Source organism: Amphiprion ocellaris, chromosome 2, assembly GCF_022539595.1.
Source record: "Amphiprion ocellaris isolate individual 3 ecotype Okinawa chromosome 2, ASM2253959v1, whole genome shotgun sequence".
Classification (NCBI taxonomy): domain Eukaryota; kingdom Metazoa; phylum Chordata; class Actinopteri; family Pomacentridae; genus Amphiprion; species Amphiprion ocellaris.
In genome coordinates this window covers 28336597-28356113 of record NC_072767.1, presented here as the reverse complement: position 1 = coordinate 28356113, position 19517 = coordinate 28336597, and the positions used below count along the sequence as shown (strand labels likewise).

At 37.1% G+C, this 19517-nt stretch overlaps 1 protein-coding gene and 1 long non-coding RNA gene across 2 annotated transcripts; both read right to left on the bottom strand.

Annotated features, from left to right (window-relative positions):
* Nucleotides 1-11: 11 nt before the first annotated feature.
* Nucleotides 12-19292, bottom strand: LOC111579961 (protein SPO16 homolog). Its single transcript, XM_023287505.2, has 5 exons — nt 19227-19292; nt 18876-18969; nt 480-651; nt 214-292; nt 12-119 (listed from the first exon to the last, which is right to left on the bottom strand). The coding sequence occupies exons 1-5, from the start codon at nt 19290-19292 to the stop codon at nt 12-14; spliced, it is 519 nt and encodes a 172-aa protein (XP_023143273.1).
* On the bottom strand, nt 12466-16888 carry LOC129349876 (uncharacterized). Its single transcript, XR_008603058.1, has 2 exons — nt 16516-16888; nt 12466-12968 (listed from the first exon to the last, which is right to left on the bottom strand). It is a non-coding gene; the product is annotated as an uncharacterized LOC129349876 (long non-coding RNA).
* Nucleotides 19293-19517: the final 225 nt, after the last annotated feature.

The window sequence follows — 19517 nt, the reverse complement described above, 5'->3', positions numbered from 1 at the left end:
CCTGGTGAGCTTTACAGTTTGTCTCTTAGCATCTCCCACACAGGACTGCTTTCAATGATGTGGGCCCGAGCCAGAGACATCCGGTCCCGGATATTGTCCACATGAGGCTTGCTGGTGGCCTGCATAAAAAACATTAACCTTAGTTCATTACAAGGTATCACAAGGGAAAACAATATGTCTCATGTGTCGTCTAGTGTTGCCACATAACTTTACCTTGGCGATTGTTAACATCCCTTTGACAATTTCAGTATTGTTTCGAACAGGCAGGATCCTGAGATTGCTGGCAAAGAACCTGAAAGAGAAAAACTTCCTCAGTTATTGAACTTAAGACTGGACGAATATTATATGAAATCTTAGACCCACAGTGTCAAAGAAACAAGAAACTGAGCTACCTTAGCGTCACTTGAGCAAAAAAAAAAAAAGGTTACATACTTTCCCAGATTAAAGCTTGGGAAAGTGAGTAATTCAAAAACATTTACCTTTTCTGAATTAGAGTCAATATTTCCAGTTCCCTTTTCCCATTAAAGGGGGCATGTAGGAGTAGAAAGCAGTTCCGGTGGACTTGCACAAACTTTTTTATCTTCTCAATGAGTCCTGATTCCTCAAAAGGCTCTGGGAGGTCCTGAGGGTCCACTAGTAGAAATGCAGTACCTAGAGCAGCAAGTTAGAATCACCACATCCGCATATTCAGCTAAGCACAAAATGGATTACTTCGGTCATAAGTGACTGTGGAAAATATCAGAGGATTCAGTAGCAGCTTCTTAAAGTACCTCTGTTAAGTTATGATGGGCTTAAAAAGCAAGTGAAGCAAGTGTATGGGAGAACTAATTGCACTGTGGGCTCTATTGGTGTGGATGGATTACAAATAAATCTAGTGGACATAAGGGCCCAAAGAGTCTTGGGGCTGATTCAGACGCTTTATTTTAAGAAACAGTTAACATTTCTTGCTTGTGAATCAAACAAACACAAATAGACACAAAACAACAACAGCTTCAACGACAATCAAGAACACGAGAAACAGATGCAAACCAGTGGAAAAAAAATGTGCAACATAAATACAAATAAAAGAAAAATGACTGCAAAGACAAACAAAAAGACCATAAAGCAATACATATCGACCATAGAAAGACAGAAGCCATTGTAAACATAACCTGAATATTTAAATTAGTCATGTAAAGTTAGATATTAAATTTTATTATGGGGTGTAATCTTAATATTGTGTACAGTAAATATCAAAGCACTTCCACTCAATGTCTGTTTTAAATGTGACTTGATTTGACTAAAAAGAAATGAACACAAAGAGAGGCAAAAACAATTTAAACAGAAATAAAACATTAAAGGGATCCAAAGAAACTACAAACAGACGTTAAACAAAACCAAAAATACTCAAAACAATCACAAAAAGCCACAAAATGGCAACAAAGAGGATGAAAACAACCAGAAATTGTTGCAAACCAGTAAGAGAGGATGCAGAAAAACTCCAAATAAATGTAAAATGATTGACAAAGACATAGTAAAAGACCAGAATACAATGTAATTGCTCCACAGGGACAGGGCCAACTAAAAACCTAACCTTTAAATTTTAATCAGTCCGGTAAAGTTAAAAAAATAAATCAATAATAATGTGGGGTCTTGACCTTAATATTTGAGTAAGCTAGTCATATTTCTCTATTGGAAAGGACTTTGGATCAACTACTGTCATTTTAAAACAAAGACAAAACAACACTCAAAGGACACTAAAGGGAATCAAAAGACCAGAAAGAAGTGCACACCAGTACAAAATAGGGAGCAAAATGGTCCGTGTACGGATCTGGTAATTGGATTTTCCGTTCTGAAACGGGTATTGGAAAAAAAAAAAACGAGTGGTTATTTGATTTTCGTTTTAAAATACAAAAATTAAAATTGAAATACAAGGCGTTTTTCTTTTTCATGATCAAAAAGGGATATACGAAATTTTAAAAATGCTTTGATTTTCATTTTATATTTAGAATAACAAGACAGGAAAATCAGTAAGAGACAGAAACGAAAAAAGGTCCGTTTTTTCATTTTCTGAGACCGGAAGTGGTCATCAGCAAGTGTGGAGCCAAACGACAACAAGAGTCTCAGAGGGCGGAGCCAGACTGCAGTGATTGGTCAGACCATAGATAATATAGAAGACAGCACGCTAGCGTATATCTATGGTCGGCACGTCTGGTAGTATCTCTGGTTGCTGTTGAGCTTGTTTTTGGAGTAAAACACGGTAAGAAGATAATTACTTCTAACCTGTAGCGTTATTTTGTTGTACGTTAAGTCAGCGACTTGTGAAGAGTTGTGTTTTGTCGTGTTTGAGCAGTTGGTCCGGACGCGTTAGCTAGCTAAGCGGCTAAGTTAGCTAGCGGGCTAATTAACACAGGTGGCTAACTTACCGCTGAACACCTGTGTTAGTTGCTGCCGCAGCTGTCCTCATTATTAGAAAGACCTTCTCAGCCTGTATTTCTCTGCTGTGTATTTTAGCTTTTAAAAAAGTTATTTTACTTTAAGGTTAACTGAAACCCGTTCAGCTGCACTGAAGTTTAACATTCAGCTGGTTTGAATTAAACAGCGCTTAACTTAACATAGCACAACATTACCTCTCTGAATCTCCATAATTTCATTAAATTCCTTCTCTCTTTCACTGCTCAAGTTCAATCCAGTATATAAAATGACATTAATAGTGAATAAACTAACAACCAGCCATTGTATTTATTTATTACTGCATGTATTGGTAGTAAAACATGAGTTGAAACATCCTACTTTTGGATCTAGAACTGCACAAGCCGTTCATTTTCAGTCACCTGACGAGTTAAACTCCCCTTTTTATGTGAGGTTGAAGTAGAAAATCTGAGTTAACAAAGAAAGTTGTTTATAATTTGCGATACCTGTTATCTCTGAGTTTTAGTTGAGCTGATTTACACGTAGAAACTTTGTTCAGGAAAATTTCTCAGTAGCTCAGAGGACAGGCTGCTTTTTACCCAACCTTGTAAGAGAATGTCTGTCAATGCTTTCAGCAGAATTTAGAAACACAACACTTCCTAAACAGATATTTTGAGGCTGTGAGGTTGAACGTTTGAGAGTATATCAGTGTGTTTGTTTGTGGTCTTTCTGTTTCTAAGTGGAAGCTGAATTAGTGAGGATGACTCCTGCTCCTGTCATCTCTAAGCTCCTCACACATCTTTACCTGCACATGAGAAAAATCACTCCTGTAGAATGCAGGTATGTTTGTCATTATTATAAAAAGATGTTGCCTGGTGAGCTGTCAGAAACCCATTATACAGAGTCAGCCAAAATAATGTTTACACACATCAGGAAAAGAAAAACTTGCATAAATATTTCAATACCAAATTTTTTCAGACATCACGAGATTAATAAAAGTTATCTTTGGCCTCTACAATTTCAAGAGGTGTTCAAAGTGGTGGCCACTGGCTTCCAGACATTTCTGTTGTGTTGTAGACGTCACTTGTTGATGCTCCATTCATGAGGGCAATATCATCTGTTGGGAAGACATCATACAACAGGACACAGAGTTATCGTGATTTGATAAAACTTAGAAAGAGGAATCTATATGTGTAGAAGTATTTATACAAATGAAATATTGATAAAAGTTTTTCTTTTCCTGATGTGTGTACATTATTTTGGCTGACTCTGTGACCTTAATGAGAACAAAACTGTCATTTAATTGTTGCTCTTAAAGCTTCTTTAGTGAAAACCAGCTGGTGTTCGGCTTTGAAATAAACTGCTGTTGAGGTCTGTGTTTTTAGGTTTAACCCCACAGTTTCTGAATGAGCTGATAGTTTTTTTTTCCTGATCAATGTGGACCTTATAATTGATGGTAACATTTACTGATCATATAATCAGCATGACAATATAACAGTCTAACATTCTGACCACCTGACTAATACTGTGTTGGTCCCTTTATGCTGCTAAAACTCCTCTGACCCAGTGGTTCATCAGAACCTCTGGGGATGTCCTGTGGATTCTGTGGATCCTGTAGGTTGCAGGGTGGGTCCTACCTAGACCAGGCTGATCCTGGACCATCCCATCAGTCCCATCTAGTTTTTATGAGGAATGTGATGTTTTAATTTCTCTGAATAACTGCAGTCTAATGTAACAGCTGGAGTTGTAACATCTGTCCTGATATTGATCATGAAGTATTGATCAGAATACTTAAGGTTAGCAGTCATCTCTGAAGTTTTACATTAAAATCCTTACTTGTGTTGCGAACTTTGGTAAGTAGCAGAAACTTTAGCATTGCCATGGATACATGAGTGTTAAATTCTGTCCATGTTTCCATTTTGGGAAATGCAGTCCAGCAGATGAGTTTGTTTTTACTGCCAGCTACCATTCAGTCTGAGATATTAAGAATAAATAAATGTGCATAATGTGGAAATGAAGAGATTTTATTTTGATTTATTCCCATAGCTGCTGTGGGTAAAGTTCCAGAATGTGGAGAAATTTAGTCTCACAATCACAGACAATAAATATTATCTGAAAGTGGTGTTATTGTTGTTTACCAGCACGTGTTAGACATATTCCAGTTAAGACTCTAGAATATCAGGATTTATGTAAATTTACCTCAATAATATGAATGTTCAGGTTAAGATTGTGCAGTGATATGTAATATGTAAGTTTAGCTGATTAAAGTTTATGACTCTGCACTACAATATTATTTATTATTTAAATTTACATCATTATTATAATATTTAGGGTCAGACCCTACAGGATTGAGATTAAGAAATCAAATATTCTATAAAATGTAAATACACTGAACTCATTTGGATATATTTAAGTGAGACTCTACAATATTATTTGGCACAAATCTATCTAAATCTAAATTTTAATCATTTTTACTCCAAACATTTACTGGACTGATTTAAATATTAAAATCACTCCTTTCTAATCCTCTGCTGTACGTTCAAACCTGAGGCCTGAAATAGAAACACACAAGTATCTGATTGAAGGAACTTCTGCAGAGTCCTGGTTCCAGAACGTGATGATAGAATTATAGACAAACTTTAACAAAAGCTGCCTGAGAGTTTACAGGTTTTTGTTAGATTTCTTCAGTAATTTAATGAGAGTTATCAGCAAAAATCAAGTGTTCATTTGATGAGCTTCATTTCCTAAAACATCCAGAATTGGAGCTCATATCTTTGGCAGCTGTAAAGTTTCTGCTCCTTCAAGGTTCACAACACAATGAATTAATTCCCAAAACACTCTCAATGCTGGAGATGCTTTGATGCTGAAGCAGTGACCAGTTTTTCTGTTTCTTCTCTGGAGATGCACAATGAGGGACGTCTGCAGAGACTCAGAAAGAGTCTCACCACATCCTTACATGAGGAAAAAGACTTTATTGAAGACTACAATGAGAAAAACTATCAGACAGCAGACGGCTGCATTCAAGGTGAGCTCTGAACATTTGATCTGGAACAGGAATTCAATAACGGCAGCATGAGCTTCATTTCAGTCTGTAGCTGCTGAATTCATGGATGAATCATCTGGCACTAGAGAGGAAGACCATCAAACATCCATGTCAGCTGATGGAGGTCCAAGAGTCTCACCAAACACACACCCACCGGGTGAAGACCTCTAACCTGATTGGACGGCCTCCTATTCAGCCACGTGTGAACAAATGCCTCTAAGCTGATTGGTTTTCTAAAATAAATCTAGTTTGAGTCCTAATCTATGCCTGTGTGTTTGCTTCTTTACACCGCTGTTAACAGTTTAGGCTGTTAGATTGCTCCAGATAAGACAAGTACAAGATTCTTCAGAACCGTTCTACCACGAGCCTGACAGGAAGAACTCCAACAGCTACTGAATGTTCCTGTGGTCCCCTCAAGGCTACAGGAGGAGCCCTACGAGGACGAGCCGGTCCACCTGATGGCGGCCAGTCGCTGCGGTTCAAAGCCAACACCGACTACATGGACTTCTACTGGACCACACGGAGGCCTTCAAACCGGACCAACAAGTTCACCGACTCCCCGACTCGTGGGTCTGAGGACGCCGCTGAGCCTCGGTCCAGCCGGCCTCCTGTCTGTGGGTGTTTGAGTGCTGAGAGGTTTGTGGATGTAAGTGAACATGTCTGTGTTGAAACAGCAGCTTTGGACTCAGTAACGCTGGTAAAAACCAAGAGCTCCTTTATTTGTGACTTCCACTAAAAAAACTGATGAAAATAAGTTTGCCAGGGTTCTGACTGATAACAGATTATTAAATAATGAAAATAACAGTTTAAATATTCCTTTAAACAATCCTTTTAGGTCGACATTGGAAGATTTTAGAGTAGAATTTTACTCCAACCCATCCTTTCGGTCTACATTTAAGGTGGAATACTCCTTTACACCAAGATTTTGTGGTCTACATTGAAGGATTTTAGGTGGAATTTTCTTCCAAACCGTTTTTAGGTTTACATTTAAAAATGTTTAGGTTGGTATATTCTTCCAAACCAACTTCTCAGGTCTACATTTCAGGTGGAACATTCCTCCATACTAACTTTTTTGGTCTACATTAAAGGATTTTTTCTAAACCACCCTTTCGGGTCTATATTTGAGGTTTTAGGTGGAATATTCCTTTTAACCAGCCCCTCAGGTCTCTGAGGATTTTGGATGGAATACTCGGATAAACCAACATTTTAGGTGCATGTCCAAGGATTTTTGGTGGAATGTTCCTTTAAGGTGGATGCGTGAGGACCTTGTAGGTGGAATACTTCCTGAAACCAACCTTTTAGGTCAACATTCAAAGATTTAAGGTCAAATATTCCTTTAAATCAACCTAAATTTCATGTTTTGATCATTATCAAGTGAGAAACCTCAATCCAGACTCCTCATAATGGCGTTTGACATTTATGCTGCTGTTATTTGTTTAGTCCAGACTAAATGACAGAAATCCACAACTGTAATTTTATTTCAAGACTCGGTCATTAAATGTCAAAACAATCCATGTGACTCTAAAAACTCAACAGCTTTACAAACTCTAAGATTAAACTCTCCACAAGGATCCAAAATAAGTTGGACTTCTACATGAGAGCTTCAATTATTCTTCATCTACTTCCTGAAAAGTTTGCTCAATAAAAAAGACAAAAAATAATATTTTCAGTTGAACTAAAGACAGACTTTGTGATTTTTCTGCTCACATGTTGTGTTGTTGTAAACTTACTCTTTCAAATAAATAGCTGCCTAACCTCCTGGAAACCAGCGTTTGTCCTGTTTTTGTGTTGCTCCTCAGTGACCCTAGACAGCCGGGTCCTAATGTTTTTTGAGCAACACACCATACTATGACGTTTTTACAATGATGGTTCTACTATGGAACCAGTTTGACATGTTCAGGCGTTCTTTGTGTGAAAACTCAGAGATTTCAGGTATCAGAAGGTGGTTTTCAACTTTCTTCGTTAACTTTCTGCTTCAACCTTAAACTAAATTTCCTTCACTAAGCCAGCCCTCTGGACTTCCAGGAAGCTGTGTTCCTATTGGCTGTCCAGGTGGCTGCTTGGTGTTATCAGGAACACCTGAGCAGGTCAGTGTCTTCCTGTTTTATTTAGCTGCAGACAAACATTTCCTCTGCTTCGCTTCACCACTGAACCGGGTTTGGCTCCGTTGCTGGAGTTTGTTCTTTACAGCTTCCAGCAGTAAAATCGTCTTTAATGTGTTTCTTGGTGTGTTTTAGGGCTTTGTACTGGATAGTTGTCTTGTTAAATTTGCTGCTTTACCCACAGTTAGCACATGGTGCTAATGTGTGCAGTGATTAGTGGATTTGGTGCAGCTGAGTTGTGTTTTTATCTTGGCTGTAGTGAGTCTTTAGAGATTTTTGGTCAGACACATTCTGTATTCTTGTTTGTGAACCAAGGTTGGTTGTCCAGAAGGTAAGAGTTCCTGTCCTGATTCTCTGTTCAAAGAGGTTCTCTGGTAGGCTGCAGGAGACTTTAGCATTTGGTTTGTGCTAGTTTGGTTTTTGTAGTTTCATTTGGACGACTATCTTGAGGCCCCTCCATGTGGTTTAGTGAGGTTTTCTGCAACAGTTCTACAAAGCAACCTGCAGCAGAAGAGACTTTGAGAGTTTTTAGGAAGTTCTGGAGAGCAGACTTTAGAGCAGCAGAAACATTTGTCAGTAGTTTGAGCAGGCGAAGGTGAGCTTCAGAGTAGAAATGAGAAGGAAACCTTGACCTGTGTGGTAAGATCCTGTACGAAGAGTTTGAGCAGCTTGTGAAGAGTGTAGTTCTTTGGTCTGAAAGCACAAGAAGAGTCGACTCATTAAAGGAGAAAACAGGAGATATTGTTGCTTCTTCTGTCGCTCTGCAGTTTCCTTAGACTGAATATCAAGTTTATATTTTAAATGATTTCCCATGTGAGCCCAAGAAGACTTCAATAAACTCCCTCCATCCCCTGGACACAACAGATTTTATTACCATGTCAAATCTTTTTTTTAAAAAATGTTTTTGAGTTTTAATCATAGTTTTAGCATAGTTTTTTCTCTTTGCTTGTTTAGTTTTGTCATGTGTGAAAGGTGCTAAACAAATAAAGTTGAATTGATAAACTGAATAATTGACTAACTCATGATTGTGACAACAGAAGTATTTTCATTGTGATTTAAGAGTTTGTTTCACTTTTAAGGTTGGGATTAAAATCTTGACAGAAAAAAAAAATTAAAGAAATAAACTACATAAAAAAAAGTAATTAAATCAAAGGAAAAAAAAACATTTCATACAATAAAACTTTTAAAAAGAAAATTAAATATCGAATACAATTAAATGATATTAAACAGACAAAATATTTAATTAGATAATTAAACAGAAGATACAAAACATGTAATTATGAAATTAAAGTTTATTAAACAAAATATTAAACATTAAAGATGAAATATTTTAGATAATTAAACATTAAAAAATACAATTAAACAAGAAGAATATTAAACATTTAAAAAAATACAAAACATTTAATTAGATTATTAAACCTTTAAAAAGATGAAACATTTAATTAAAAAAATAAATGTTTAATTAGAAAATTAAATCTTAAAGACAATAAAACTTTAAATAGGAATTAAACAGAAAATACAATGAAGCATTTAAAAAGAAAATTAAACATTAAAAGGTGGTAAAACATTTAAAAAGAAAAACCTTAAAGATTTAATCGAAAAATTAAACATTGGGAAAGAAAAGGAGATTTTTCAAACAAGCCGAATAAACATTTGAAAAAACAATTAAACATTAAAAAGACAAAACATTTGGAAATCAAATCAGACATTAGAAAAGAATAAAAGGTGAGAAACAAGCAAAACTAAATGTTTAAGAAGAATCAAACTAAAGACAAAACATTTGAAAAGACACCAGTTAGACTTTAGAAGATCAAATTAAACAGAAGAGACAATAAAACAATCAAAAAGAGCAAAAACAGGTAAAGGTCTTCAAGTGTTTTCTAGTCTGAAATGAAAACATCAAGTTGTTTCTTCGAACATTTCCTCTTTCTATGTTCTTGGTTTGATTGTGGACAGATTTACTAAGAACTCATTTAAGAAAACTGCTTTCCAGATAAAGTCTACTAGTAGTTGAAGGCAATGATCAAACTAATGTTACCTTCTGATCTCCACAAACTTTACTGTGAAGAGAATCAAAGTTTGTTGAGGATTTCTAAAAAACCCACAGGTGAAGGTCTGAGAGGAACTCAGATTGATGGTCTAAATGTGAAATCAAGACTCATGGTCACAAGTTTTAAGGCTTCTGTTAACCAGAAAGTTCAAACTAACAGAGAAGTACTGAGAAACTTTTAAAATTTCAGTCCTCAGACTGTCTGAAGGTTCAAACTAACAGAGAACTACTCAGGAACTTAGAAGATATCAGTCCTTGGACTGTCTGAAAGTTAAATCTAACAGAGAACTACTGTGGGACTTCGAAAATTTCAGTCCTCAGACTGTCTGAAAGTTAAATCTAACAGAGAACTACTGTGGGACGTAGAAAATTTCAGCCCTCAGACTGTGTGTAAGCTCAGGTCCTGAGGACTCGGGAGGTGTGGAGGCTTTGGAAAGTCTTGGAACTGAGGGTTCCACCCTCCAGCTCAAAGGCTGAAGTCCAACCTCCTGAGAAAAACGGTCGAGTCGAGACTCGAGTTAAAAAAAAAACTCGAAAATGACAAAAAATAGATGATAAATGCGCAAAAAAAAGGAGATTTAGTATCTGAGCGAGTAGCTCAGGGGGATAAGAGGATAGACTACAGAGTCGAGGGTCGCAGGTTCAAGACCCACCACCGGCACTTTTCTTTGTTTGTCTTTGTCAGGATTTTGATAAAACTTAAGAAGGGTCTGGTCTTGAACCAGCGACCTGCAGCTCCATAGGCAAATCCTTAACTCACTGAGCTACAGATCAGATAAAAAGAAATAATTTCGTCGTCCCTTTGACATCGTAATTCCTGAAGTGACCACATGGGTGGAGCCAAGGCGGAGTCTGGGTGGAGCCGGGGCGGAGAGTAGGCGGGGAGGTGGGGTGGCGGCCTCCCCCCTCTACTCCCCCACCTCCCCCCACCACCCACCACACCTTCCCCCGCCCGACGAGTTCTTCGAGTCTCCACGAGTTCTTCGAGTCTCGACAGGTTTTCCCGAGTTTCTGGAGTTTCCACGAGGTCGGAGGCAGAACAAGTTGTCATGAAGAGGTGTTGAAGTCAGCCAGGATGGACTGACTTTTTACAGCGACTAGAAGGAAGACAACTAGAAGAGCAGGTCTTTAACCACCATCCATAAAATCCATGGAGTCGCTCCAGAGAAATGAAGGGAGGTCAACTTTTATCAACCTCCATCCAGATGTTCAACTTGATATCTTTACTTTGAGATTTTTAGCACCACAAACCTTTAGTATCACACTTTATTGTCATTTATTAGGACTTTAATGGAATCCACCAGCAGATTTACTTTTTGTTGACAAACTTTATTCTTGTCGTTGTGGGACTGCAGTATTTAAAACTTATCCTTCTATTTGACCTCATGATTATTAGTTTTAGTTTAGAAAGTTATTTTAGTTGCCCATTAGTCTCTTAAAAAAAAATAAATAAATTGGATTAGTCAAGAAATTTTAATTTCTTACTTTGTCATATTTTAGATATGACAAAAAATATAAAAATAAAGTGTCTTGAGACAATTTGACCTGTACTTGGCGTTATATAAATAAAATTGAATTAAAATTGTATATATCTTGTAATGGAGTAATTCAGCCATATATGTTGGAAAACACATTTTCTTTGTCCATTAATCTGTTGTTTTCTCCAGTAATTCTTTTATTGTTTTGGTTTATAAAATGTCATACCCAAATATATTAAGTTTACTGTCATAAAAACCAAAAAGATTTACATTCATGATGCAGGAATCAGGCAGTTTTTCACTTTTTATCTTAGTTTAGTCAGAAAGATAGTTGATAATGTGTGAATTGTTGCAGCTTGTGAGCCGTAAAAGGTTTTAATCTTTGGGGCCGAGTGTCAAAAAACATCAACAAAACACTCAACAAAGATTTGAACATCATTTGCATGACGATGTCAAATTAAAGGACATTTATTTCCAACGTAAATGTGTGATATTCATCCTCTGGAGCTTTCTCTTCACATCGTCTTCCACCTGGACTGGTTTGGTCGGGAGCATGTGCAACAAACATTTGAAAAACTGCACTTTATCATCAATGAATGACACTGAAGTTTAATCTCTACATAAATGAGACTGAGTCTGGATGTGCTGCTCTTTCATTAACTCCTAAGTTTAGGGAAAGTTAAAACAAAAGAAGACAGTTCAGATAAGACTTGAGAAGGAGCTAATTTTGAACAAACATCTCAGACTTTCTGAGCTTCAGCACCTACAGCAAGATATTTTAACAAGCAACTCAAGAGATCCAGAAGTTGGAGAGAGTTAGCTTTAGCTGAGCCAAAGAACATGTGGCACGCTAACCTAGCAAACATTTCAGACTTTTCTCTGTAAATTCTGAGAAATAATTTACTATTTAATGACAGAGCTACACATCTTAACTCAGTCTCATTAAAACAGACTCGAATTCAGTGTCATCCATCCATATTAAAATGCAGTTACCCAAAATGTTTGTTGCATGAGCTCCAACAAATCCTGTCCAGGTAGAAGGCCACTTTGACAAACAGGAAGTGGAAGATTCCAAGCAGATTTATAGAAGGGGGAACCGGACTGTACTAAGTGTGGTCGAGTATAGAGGGGTGTTTTGTGGGTTTTAAGGCTGATAATGATTATTGGTGAAACATTTAGAGTATATTCATTTGGATATTCATTTGCAGTAAATGAAAGTATTTATAATCTTGGAGTTAAACTTACAAGAACACAAACTTTAACAGAAAACTTTGTTGATACGTTTTTGTTTTGTTTACAGATGTTAAGTTAAAGGAGTTTTATTCGTGACGTATAACCAATCAAATCACTCCAGAAGACAGAGCGACCACAGGTAGATCAAGGTTCAGAGCCAAAGTAGCACCATTTTTAAATGTATTTATTACCGTAAATCAGTAAAAAATAAAATACTGATAATCAGTAAATCAGTCAGCCCACAATTACTACAATTCTACAATGTATGTCTCTTTCCTTTGACTTGTTATTTGTACAATATACGATGTACATGATGGCGTTTTTTCATCCCAAAGGCTCTACTATGATGTTTTCTAAGAGACATACGATGCTACTCTGTTTGTTCTGGCCCTGGGCCACTGCACTCCTCCTCTGTTGTTTTCTGGATTGTACTCAGCTGCATGCCTTCGTCCACCCGGCCTCAGTTGACTCGTCCCGCCTGCCGTCTCTGGAGCTGAAGCTGGATTGGAACAGACCAAAGTACAGTCCAATCACGATGCCAGCTGCTTCTCAAAAGGCTCCTTCATCTGGCAGGTGGCGGCACTTCTTCTGAGGGGAAGCTGAGCTGGCCTGGCAGAACTTTGGAGATGTGTTCCAGTGGTTGGTGGATGTGTGGGGAGATAGAGAGGGACCTTTGAATTGTTCAGAAAGGAAAACAGGAAACCCATTGGTCGTTTTAGTTTAGGGTGCTACTGCGGTGTATTTTTGAGCTTGAAGAGGTGAACAGGAAGAGTTGTTTTTCGTACTGATTATCTTTTACTTTGTTCCTGGTTGGAATGCCCATCAATGTCAACGTGAAGTTCACTTTTAGTTCTGTTTATTTATTTTTATTTTACTAACACCCATTTGCTTTTAACTCCCTCACATGTTGTGTTGTTGTAAACTTCCTCTTTCAAATAAATACTCGTCTAACCCTCTGGAAACCAGCGCTTGGACTGTTTTGGTGTTGCTCCTCACCTACTTCAGACAGCCGGGACAAAACAACGTTTTGTGGACCAAAGGCTTTTCTATGATGTTTTTAGAGCGACATGCTATACTATGACGTTTTTAGAGCGACATGCTATACTATGATGTTTTTTGGACCAAAGGCCATACTATGACGTTTTTAGAGCGACATGCTATGCTATGACGTTTTTAGAGCGACATGCTATACTATGATGTTTTTTGGACCAAAGGCCATACTATGACGTTTTTAGAGCGACACGCTATACTATGACGTTTTTTGGGTGACATGCTGTACTATGACGTTTTTAGAGCGACATACTATACTATGATGTTTTAAGAGCGACATGCTATACTATGATGTTCTTTGGACGACATGCTAAACTATGTTTTTTGAGCCACATGCTATACCATGACGTTTTTTGGGCGACATGCTATATTAAGAAGTTTTTAGATCGACATGCTATACTATGACATTTTTAGAGCCACATGCTATACTATGACGTTTTTAGAGGGACATGCTATACTATGATGTTTTTAGAGCGACATGCTATACTATGATGTATTTAGAGCGATATGCTATACTATGATGTTCTTTGGACGACATGCTATACTATGTTTTTAGAGTGACATGCTATACTATGACGTTTTTAGAGGGACATGCTATACTATGACGTTTTTTGAGCCACATGCTATACTATGACGTTTTTTGGACCAAAGGCTATACTATGACGTTTATAGATCGACATGCTATGCTATGACATTTTTAGAGCGAAATGTTATACTGTGACATTTCAAGAGCGACATGCTATAGGATGGCGTTTTTTTGGACAACATACTATACTCTGATGTTTTTTGGACGACATGCTATACTATGATGTTTTTAGAGTGACATGCTATACTATGACGTTTTTTGGATGACATGCTATACTATGACGTTTTTAGAGCGACATGCTATACTATGACATTTTTAGAGCGACATGCTATACTATGATGTTTTAAGAGCGACATGCTATACTATGACGTTTTTTTGGACCAAAGGCTATAATATGACGTTTTTTGGGGGACATGCTATATTATGAAGTTTTTAGAGCGACATGCTAAACTACAACGTTTTTAGAGCGACATGCTATACTATGACAATTTTTGAGCGACATGCTATACTATGACGTTTTTAGAGCGACATGCTATATTCTGACGTTTTTAGAGCAACATGCTATATTCTGACGTTTTTAGAGCAACATGCTACACTATGACGTTTTTAGATCAATATGCTATACTATGACGTTTTTAAAGCCACATGCTATACTATGACGTTTTTAAAGTGACATGTTATACTATGACATTTCAAGAGCGACATGCTATACGATGACATTTTTTGGACGACATGCTATACAATGACGTTTGTAGAGCGACATGCTATACGTTGACGTTTTTTGGGCGACATGCTATACAATGACGTTTGTAGAGCGACATGCTATACGTTGACGTTTTTTGGGCGACATGCTATACTATGACGTTTTTTTGGACCAAAGGCTATACTATGATGTTTTTTGGGCGACATGCTAAAGTATGATGTTTGTTGGACCAAAGGCTATACTATGACTTTTTTTGAGAGACATGCTATTCTGTGACAATTTTAAAGAGACATGCTATACTATGATGTTTTTTGGACGACATGCTATACTATGTTTTTTTGGACAACATGCTATGCTGTGACGTTTTTTGGACCAAAGGCTATGCAAGGACATTTTTAGAGCGACATGCTATACAATGACATTTTCTGAGCGACATGCTATACAATGACGGTTTTTGAGCGGCATGCTCTACTATGACGTTTTTAGACCAAAGGCTATACTATGACGTTTTTAGAGTGACATGCTATACTATGACAATTTTAGAGTGACATGCTATACTATGACGTTTTTTGGGTGACATGCTATGCTATGACGTTTTTTGGACGAAAGGCTATACTATGACGTTTTTAGAGTGACATGCTATACTATGACGTTTTTAGAGCGACATGCTATATTCTGACGTTTTTAGAGCAATATGCTATACTATGACCTTTTTTTGGACCAAAGGCTATACTATGACGTTTTTTGGGCGACATGCTAAACTATGATGTTTGTTGGACCAAAGGCTATACTATGACGTTTTCTGAGCGACATGGTATACTATGACATTTTTAGAGCGACATGCTACACTATGATGTTTTTAGACCAAAGGCTATACTATGATGTTTTTTGGACGACATGCTATACTATGTTTTTTTGGACAACATGCTATGCTGTGACGTTTTTTGGACCAAAGGCTATGCAATGACATTTTTAGAGCGACATGCTATTCAATGACATTTTCTGAGCGACATGCTATACAATGACGGTTTTTGAGCGGCATGCTCTAGTATGACGTTTTTACAGCGACATGCTATACTATAATGTTTTTACAGCGACATGCTATACCATGACGTTTTTTGGACCAAAGGATATACTATGTTTTTAGAGCGACATGCTATACCATGATGTTTTTTGGACGACATGCTATACTATGACGTTTTTTGGATGACATGCTATACTATGACATTTTTAGAGCGACATGCTGTACTATGACGTTTTTAGAGCGACATGCTATACTATGACGTTTTTTGGACCAAAGGCCATACTATGAAGTTTTTAGAGCGACATGCTATACTATGACGTTTGTTGGGCGACACTCTATACTATAGGCTTTTTAAATTGACATATTACTATGACTTTTTTTTTGTTTTAGTTTTTTTTGTTTTTTAGCAACATATAAGAATTTGAACAGTTTTAAAAATTACTATACTTTTACTTGTACAATGAAATATTATTCTATGGCATTTTTTAGACAGCATATATTCTGATGTTTTCTCGAAAAACATACCATTTTGACAATTTACTGCTCTATGACATTTTTTGAACCACATATCATACATGACAGTTTTAGGCAACATCCTATCATTTTGCACTTTTTGAACCACATAATAATCAGTTGGGTTTTTTTGCCGACATGCTATACTATGAACTACAGGCCATACTATGTTATTCTTGAAAAGTATACTATACTTTGACGTTTTCTGAACTACATCCTATACTATGGCATTCTACACAAGAGTGCTTTGGTTACATGTTGATTTATAATCTAGAATTTTTTTCCGTTTTGTTTTTTGACGGGATTATCACAGAGCTGACCTTGAACACCGTTGACACCCACCTGAGGGAGACGCTGTCTAAGATCTCAAGGCTGCTTGGTCGTGGTCTTTCTGGTCCTGCTCCAGAACGCCTTCATCAACTACGTCTTCTTTTGAAGAGGCCCTCAGATGCTGCAATCTCTGACCTTAAGGAGGAACTGCTACTTTCACTCTGTAACGAGACGGCGGTTATTTTAAAGACCCAGCTCCTGGTGGCTTTGAGTGAAAGTTTAACACCCATCAAAACAGAACTACAGACAGTTAAATCTGAGCTGTTGGTCAGTATTTCAAACATCAAGTCCGACCTGGCTGCCCTAAAGCACGCTGTGGGTGAAACAGAAACTTCACTCTCCACATCACCGACGACGTCGTCACACTCCAAAGCAGAGCACCTGTCTGCTGAACTTTTAAAAGTGGACAACAAATGTGAAGAATGTGAGCAGCAGCAGCCTGTGAGCAGTGGAACAGATGTGATCAGAAAGAAGTCGTTTTCTTTTTTCTTTTCTTTCTGGTTGACTTGATGCTGTCAGATGCAGATGTTGGAGCTGATTCTAATCTTTCAGGATAAAAAAGCTGCTTTTCCTCCACAGACTTTTCAGGAAATTATTCTCTCAGGTTTTCTCTGCTATTTATATTTTTATTATCTGTGATTAATTCATTATTTCTTTATTGTAAAAATAAAGTTTGAGGCATAAAGACTCATTTAGTTATTTTAATCCTGAAATCTTTGATGTAGCAGAACTAAACTTCCATTTTCCTTCTTGTACTTCTGATACTAGAACTAAACGTATCTTCAACACGGATCATCTGCTTTTAATGAATCAGCAGCAACATCACAACAACAAATGAGACAATTTTCAACAAATTAATGAAACTGATGTCATTTAAAACTATCAGAGTCTGTTTTAGTGTCAAATTAAAGCTGATTACTGACAACTAGAACATTAACGTTACTGTTTTAATCACATTTAAGTTTCCTGAACGTTACATTAATGTCAACCAGCCACAGTTTTATGAACTTAATGAACCACATTACAGGAACACAACACACTTCAGCTGTTTACATGAAACTCAACACAAACATCGTTAGCTTAATGCTACGTTAGCTTTAATCAGGTTACAACTGAATAGTTAGCTCGGTTAGCATCGCTAACATTAAAGCTAATATTTACTATGCTAACTCTCTTCTCTAGTCAGCATACACAGAAACAAACTCTGGAGTGCATGGCACACATTATATCTGACACTAAAGCTGCATATAAAGTGCATTAAAAGCGGCACCGATACAAAAATAAACATTTACTTACCGAACCATCAGAGTCCTTTCAGTGTCTGCTGGTAGAATCAGCCGAAGGTAGAAAACTGGTTAAAACAAGCCAACGGGCAGGAAAACTGTCTGTGGAAAATGTTGTGCTGTTCCACCGATAAATAAACCAACAGTTATTATATCAGAATTAATCCAAACGAGGAGAGCAGAGTCTCTGCTGCCTCCTCCATAGGACCTGTCAATCATTCCAGACCGGACCGTCAATCAAGTAGCCCCGCCCCCTGGCTTTGCAAAACTTTAACGCTCTATAAAAAAAAAAATCAATCTTGATTTATTTTAAGATCGGCCACCTGATCTCTCATTTTGACCATGAAAACTCACGAAAAAAAAATTATGTACAGCCTATGCACTGTACTCTGTTTGGCTCCACACTTGCTGATGACCACTTCCGGTCTCAGAAAATGAAAAAACTGACTTTTTTTCGTTTGTGTCTCTTACTGATTTTACTTTCTTGTTATTCTAAATATAAAACGAAAATCAAAGCATTTTTTAAAGAAAGTTGTATATCCCTTTTTGATCATGAAACGGAAAAACGCCTTGTATTTCAATTTTAATTTTTGTATTTTAAAACGAAAATCAAATAACCACTCCTTTTTTGTTTTTCAATACCCGTTTCAGAACGGAAAATCCAATTACCAGATCCGTACACGGACCCAAAATGAACACAAATACACATTAAACAACCAGAAAGCATTGCAATGGGAACACAGAGAGAAAGAACCACCTAAAAAGAAATACAGAATGGACACAAAGTCGTAATACCAGTGAAAATACAAAAACCAACAGTCAAGAGACACAAAGAGCCACTAAGAGACAATGAACAACACCAAAAACTATTCAACCAACCACAAAAGGCTACGGAAAGAGATGCATACAGTAACACACACAGGCAAAGCAACAGTAAATTTACACAAAATCACCACAAAAAGGAGCAAAACATTCACAAAATTCAAAAAATCTGCTTAATTTGTAGTGGTTTTGTGTCTGTTTCGGTCTGTGACATGACGAGCGTGGCATTAACCAGTCAGTACAGGTGTGTAATTGATGTTAGTTTACCTGACAGAGGAAAAATAAAGGCGCCAGACTGAACGCTGTCTGAAAACCTGATTCGGTGCTGCTGCGCCGTTAGCATCCTGTTAGCATCGTGGTTCTGGAGAAACAAATTAAAGATAGTTAAATTAACTTCCCTGTTAAAAGCAATTGCATCAACGTCTCTGTTAAAAGTCGAATATGGCTGAAAAAGTCACTATTTACCAAATTTTATTCGCTTATTTTACTCTTTTTCAGACGGTTGAGCGCTAGCTAAAAAGCTATCAAACGCATATTAGTTGTCGTTAATTTAACGAACCTCCGTCAGAAAACAAACTGAAAATGTTGGACAGTTCAGGAGTTAAACTGTGTTAATACCTGCAGAGATGTGCTGATTATTATGGTTGTTTTCCACTGAGGAGGAGTTTCTTTGTGCCTCTCCATCACCTGCTAGTTAAAAGTAAGTTAAAGGTTCGGATTAATTGATAGCCGTCAGTTGAAACACCTCTGGACCCTGAATGCAGCACCAGCTAGTGTTTAGTCGCTAGAGGTCACTGTTTTACCATATAAAAGGTTTGTTTTTGTGGCTAAAAATGTCAAAAACCAAACGCAAAAAAATAGAATTACTGTAAAACTCTTAAACTCATAATGATGATAATTATATAATAC